The sequence below is a fragment of the Seriola aureovittata genome, chromosome 11 (assembly GCF_021018895.1).
Source record: "Seriola aureovittata isolate HTS-2021-v1 ecotype China chromosome 11, ASM2101889v1, whole genome shotgun sequence".
In the NCBI taxonomy this organism is placed as follows: domain Eukaryota; kingdom Metazoa; phylum Chordata; class Actinopteri; order Carangiformes; family Carangidae; genus Seriola; species Seriola aureovittata.
The window spans coordinates 24,916,764-24,923,107 of NC_079374.1; the positions used below are offsets into that span (position 1 = coordinate 24,916,764).

General features: G+C 40.7%; 1 protein-coding gene across 1 annotated transcript; it reads left to right on the forward strand.

Annotated features, from left to right (window-relative positions):
• Window positions 1-3,951: 3,951 nt before the first annotated feature.
• Window positions 3,952-5,789, forward strand: LOC130177683 (collagen alpha-3(VI) chain-like). The gene is made up of 2 exons (XM_056389603.1): window positions 3,952-4,447; window positions 5,056-5,789. The coding sequence occupies exons 1-2, from the start codon at window positions 3,952-3,954 to the stop codon at window positions 5,724-5,726; spliced, it is 1,167 nt and encodes a 388-aa protein (XP_056245578.1). The 3' UTR covers window positions 5,727-5,789.
• The last annotated feature ends 555 nt before the right edge of the window (window positions 5,790-6,344 follow it).

The window sequence follows — 6,344 nt, forward strand, 5'->3', positions numbered from 1 at the left end:
GAGTTTCTATTAATTAAATAAATGTTTCTACCAATGAAATAAATGCAATGTCAGTACATGAAACTGTAATGAAAAGTCTCCCTTGTAACAGTTAATTTTGTTTTCCCTCAGCTGTTGTTACTGGAGCGGAAAGGGATGTCGCCATCCTCATTGATGGCACAGACAGTGTTCGAGGAGAGTTTGCCTACATCCGTGATTTTATCATCAAAATACTTGAGCCACTTGACATTGGGACTGACAGAGTACGAGTTTCAGTGGTTCAACACAGTGAGAAGCCAGCTCCAATTTTCTACTTTAACACCTATCAAACCAAAGAAGAGGTGCTTAGAGCTGTCAATTCCATGTCCCCGACTGGTGGACGCAGTCTCAACACAGGAAATGCTCTAAGATTCATGAGGGACACCATCTTTTCTGAAAGGAATGGTGGGCGGGCTGCACAAAACGTCCCTCAGTTTAATATCATATTGGCTGGAAGCAGGTCCAGAGACAATGTGAAGGATCCAGCCGGTGCGCTGAAGACGGACGGAGTCATACCATTTGGTGTTGGCGTCAAGAATGCAGACCCAAAGCAGATTGAGGCCATTTCACACAACCCTTCGTTTGCCTTCACTGTGAAGGAATTCAGCGAGCTCAGCACCATACCATCAAGGGTCAATAACTACTTGAGCCTTCCAAAGGAACAGCTAGCCGTGGTCCTACAGCAAGGTAAGAGGAAAATTTAAATTCTTATTAGCATGTTAAACTTGCTGTGAGAAAACAACACAACTCCTGATTTTTGGTGTTTCATCAGAATAACAAAATCTTATTTGTTATGTCTTAGAACAAAGTGATGCTGTAAAAAGAGATATTGTGTTCCTACTGGATGGCTCTGATAACACAAGACATGGATTCCCAGAGATAAAACTCTTTGTTAAGAGCATAGTGGAGAGCCTCCCTGGCAATGAGGGCCAAGACAGAGTGTCTGTGGTTCAGTTTGCTGATAACCCTGAGGTCAGCTTTTATCTAAATTCTCACAAGACAAAGAATGACATTAGAAATGCCATAGATAATTTGAGACACAAAGGAGGGAGGCGCCTTAACATTGGGCAAGCGCTCCAGTTTGTGAGGCATAGTGTCTTCACTTCATCCACGGGCAGTAGAAGATTGGAAGAAGTGCCACAGATCTTAATTCTTCTAAGTAGCAAGCCATCCACTGATAATGTAAGAAGCCCAGCTTTTGCTCTTAAAGAGCATGAAATTGTGTCAGTGGGAGTTGGAGTGGGAGATGCTGATCTGTCAGAGTTGGAAATGATTACCTCCAAACCTGGTTTCACATACAAGGTCAATGATTTCTCCAAGTTGCCCTCAATCCAGTCGCAACTTTTTGCTACACTGAACATAAACAAAGACACTGAGGAAACCATGACTGGAATCTCTGATTTATTAGGTAAGAATTCCACATTTGAATATATGCCTGAAATTGGATTACTTACGACATCTTTTCTTCCACATAACAACTTTTACTCTCTATGATAGTCTCTCTCTCTCTCTCTCTCTCTCTCCTCTCTCTCTCTCTCTCTCTCTCTCTCTCTGTAATCAACATGAATCCCACAATGATTCATTATGACACATTTCTCCTGCATGATATTTATGAATACTGTTGCTATAAAATCTATTGTGCTTTGAAAAATCAACTGTTGTGTATTTCTAAGGTTTTCCCAATGTAGCTCTCTTTTATTCTTCTTTCCAATTGTTCATTTTGATGTTACTTTGAAGATAAATTGCCAAGTTCTCTCAAACATCTTTTTGATGAAATAAAAAGATGGTTCTTTAGCAGTTCTGCCTGAAATAACTCTTTCTGGGCAACAGGTCATCTGTCTTTTTCTGCTCAGTTTTATTTTTCTTAGCTTCTGAGCTTCTTTCTCATGCTGATGACTATGCATGAGTGTAGAAAAGTCTTCAATGAATTCTCTTTTCGTCTACACATGTATCACCTTGTTAATGCAGATAGCAATAAGAGGGACATAGTGTTTCTCCTTGATGGGTCGGATGACTCCAGAAATGGACTTCCTGCTATTCGAGAGTTCATCAGAAGAATGGCAGAAGAGCTTGACATTGGCGAAGATAAGGTTCGAGTGGCTGTTGTGCTGTATAGTGACAACGCCACAGTTTACTTCAACCTAAAAACTCACAGAACCAAAAAGGCTATCATCTACGCTGTGAGAAGTCTTCGCCACAAAGGAGGAAAACCTCGGAACACCGGCGCTGCTCTGCAGTTTGTGCGAGACCATGTTTTCGCAGCATCATCGGGGAGTAGACAACAAGAGGGTGTGCCACAGATCCTGTTTTTACTGACTGGAGGCAAATCCAGTGATGATGTTTCAAGAGCTGCGGTAGAGTTAAAACAAATTGGCGTTCTGTCTTTTGCCATTGGAATGAAAAATGCTAAACAGGAGGAGCTTCAAAAAATTGCCCTCTCCCCCAGATTCCTTTTCAACCTGCCTGTCTTTGGTGAACTTTTGTCCATTCAGCCGGAGATAGCTGCATTTGTCAAGTTGCCAAAACGAATCGAGCTGCCTACTGTTGTGGGTAAGAAGCATCCCTGATTCTCCACCGAATCAGACTCCCCACTTATAGTTTTAGTACAAGTCTTTCATGGTTTGAACTGCCATGAAACTGCATCATCTTCTGAAGAATGTCAGTCAGTTTCATGTTCCTCAAACACAATCTCCTGATGCTGTTTCTTGTTTGGCTCTCATCTCTTTTCTTCATGTACCTTGGAGAGTCTTTCTTGAAAGCCTCACATCAGCATCATTCTTAAGCTCTTCCTTGAGCCAATGATAATCACATCATTGACTGAATATCTAAAGTTAGAGAATACTGAAATCTTTTATTCAGCTTTCGGCATCTTTCATTTGTGAAAGAGGAAAATGCTTCTTGTCTTGTAGTTTTCTCCATGTTTATTAACGTTTTTTTTTTTTTTAATGTTCTGGCATTTTGCACCTTGTTTATTGTAGTTTAAATTAAAAATACTCTTATGGCTTTGCCAACCGTCTAATGTGTACTGATTGCACCACGCTGATGTATTATGTCTGATTATTAAACAAGGTTTTCCTATTCTTTTCTAGTTGAATTAGAGTCCCCTCAAAGAGACATAGTATTTCTATTGGATGGGTCAGAGGAGACACGGAGTGGCTTCCCAGCAATGAAAAGTTTTGTCCAAAGAGTGGTAGAATCACTCAGTATTGGTGAAAACAAAGACCGTGTTTCTGTGGTCCAGTATAGTAGAGATCCACAGACACATTTCAGCTTGAACACCTACACAGAAAAAGAAGATATTCTTAATGCTCTCCAGGAGCTGAACCATAAAGGGGGCAGAGCCCTCAACACTGGGGCAGCTCTGGACTACGTGAGAAACAATGTTTTTGTTGACTCCTCAGGGAGTCGGCATCAAGAAGGTGTCCCTCAAATACTGATTCTCCTAAGTGGCGGCAGATCTCAAGATGATGTTGCAAGTGCAGCTCTGGCTCTAAAACAGGACAGAGTTGTTCCATTCTGTGTAGGCACAAGAAATGCTGACATACTCGAGCTCCAAATGATTGCACATAACCCTTCCTATGCTTTCTCTGTGCTGCGGTTTGATGATATTGGGAGCGTCTATCAACAACTTGTGTCATTTGTGAAAAGAGTGCCTCGACAACAGCCAAGACTAAAACCACAGAATGTACTAGGTAAGAGTATCTATCTATCTATCTATCTATCTATCTATCTATCTATCTATCTATCTATCTATCTATCTATCTATCTATCTATCTTGAATAACTTGTATAACTCTAACTGAGCATCATCTTTGTGTCTGTGAAAGGTTCTGAAGATGGAACTGAGTCCATTCAACGTGATATTGTGTTTTTGTTGGATGCCTCAGATGAAATGCAAAATGAATTTCAGGCAATGCTTGGCTTTGTTGAGAGAATGGTGGAGAAACTCAATGTGGATGAGAACATCGATCGCGTTTCAGTGGTGCAGTACAGCAGGGAACCTTCTGCTGAATTTTTCCTGAACACACACAAAACAAAGCAGAGTATGGCAGACAATGTGCGAAGTCTAAGGCATAGAGGAGGCACACCACTCTATACTGGTGCAGCCCTCCAGTATGTCAAGGATCATGTTCTCACAGCCTCTTCTGGAAGTAGGCATCAACAGGGCGTCCCTCAGATTTTGGTTCTCTTAACTGGCGGACGGTCCAGTGATGATGTCAGAAATGCTGTAGAAAACTTGAAAGGAATGGGTGTGATGGTATTTGTGGTGGGAACAAAGAATGCAGATGCCCTTGAGATTCAGTCTATTTCACAGGAAGCCAGTCGTGCTTTCTTTGTAGCAGATCCCAGTGATCTGTCAGGAATTGAACAACAAATATTTTCTGCCACCACCAAGGCTGAAACCCCTGCTATGAAACCAGCATCCTATGGTAAGACTCTGTCATGACAACACCTTACACCGTGTGCACAACTTCACACATTGTCAGTTTTACATAGACCAGCAATCTTTCATTTCAATTGAGGATAAATGATGGACAGTAACAGACTGGTACCAATTTTTGGCTGTTGGATCTATTGGCCATTAGATGATAGATATGTTGGATCATTAAATGGATTATGACAGCTTCCTCGTGAAAAAAATATTTTGGCCTTAGTGAGACAACATAAAACAGTTTTCACCTTTTTTCAGAGCAACAATTTGAATTCTGGTTTAAGATACTTTAAATTTAACATGCCATTTTTGTCAACCCAATCCTTAAATACTTGAAATTCACCTTATTTTGGACCATTTCACTAATAATAAGAACTTTGCTACACACACCAAACTTTGCATTTGGTTTCGTAGTGTTATTCTAGGATTTCCTCCACGTTGTTTTGGTGGTCCTGCCCACTTCTGTCAAGCAGTGATTCCAATTACAGGTTCTGCAATGGTCTGCTAAAGTATAGCAAGTTGTGCATGTGGAATTATTGAACATTTGCACTTTTCATTACAAATTTCATCATCAACCAATATGTTGAAATGTCTGTGTGATTACAGATCCCAGCAGAAGAGATGTTGTATTCTTGCTTGATGGCTCTGATGATTCTGAGCAAAGATTTCCAGATATTAAAGACTTTGTACAGAGAATGGTGGCAGACCTAAACGTTGATGCAAACAAAGATCGTGTGGCTGTGGTTCAGTACAGCAACACAGCAGAAACAAATTTTAACTTGGGACATTACTTAACAGAGGATGATGTCCTTGATGCAGTACAAGGTCTAAGACACAAAGGAGGTTATCCTCACAACATTGGAGCAGCTCTTCAGTATGTGAGGGATCATGTATTTACTTCTGAGTCAGGAAGTAGACTCCTGGAGGGAGTTCCACAGATACTGATACTACTGAGTGGTGGAAGATCTGGAGATGACATAAGAACCCCGGTCAGAATACTGAAAGAAAGTGGTGTCATCCCAATTGCCATCGGAACAACTGATGCTGATACCCTGGAGATACAGACATTATCTCATGAACCCAATTATGCACTCTCTATTACTGATTATAAGGAACTTCCTGCTGCTACACAGGATGTGTTTTCATTGTTAAGAAAGGCTTCCCACCATTTAGAGCACACTGCTCCCACAAAGGGTTTTGGTAAGGTGTATTGTTTTTACCTTTTGACTAAAACATTATTTTGTAAAGAAAATAAGATAATGGGGAATCAAAGTTGACTGTCATTGTTGCTGCTTACCCATTCCCTGCAGAAAATCACACTGCCTTTGTCTCCACATTTGTTTTATCTTTGTTGCAGATTCGGAGAAAAATGATATAGTGTTTCTTATTGATGGATCATATGACTCACGAAATGGCTTTGAAGAGATACGAGGCTTTATTGAAAAAATTGTTGAAAGTTTAAATGTAGGTGAGAACAGAGATCAAGTGGCTGTTGTTCAATACAGCCGTGATGCCACTGTGAATTTTTACTTGAATTCCTATTCATCCAAGAGTGATGTGCTCAGTTCCATTAGAACAATGAGACATAAGTTGGGACGACCCCTCAAGATTGGCAATGCACTGGCGTTTGTCAGAGACAATGTATTTCCTGCTTCAGTTGGAGGCAGACGTGAAGAATCAGTCCCCCAGTATCTGTATGTATTTAGTGGTGGGCGATCAACAGATGATGTCAGAAGCCAAGCGCAGTCCCTCAAAGAAAATGGAATAAAGGCTTTTACTATTGGAACAAGGAATGCTGATACTTTGGAAATGCAAACCATTTCTTTCACGCCGGCACACAATTTTTATGTCACAAACTTCAACAATCTTCAAAGCATACATCCATCTTTGGAAGC

Bases quoted from the DNA above. Each gene is read 5' to 3' on its own strand.
- LOC130177683 (XM_056389603.1), top strand. From the start codon at position 3,952: ATGGTGGAGAAACTCAATGTGGATGAGAACATCGATCGCGTTTCAGTG. The intron at 4,448-5,055 runs GTAAGACTCTGT...GTGTGATTACAG, and splicing joins TATGAAACCAGCATCCTATG to ATCCCAGCAGAAGAGATGTT.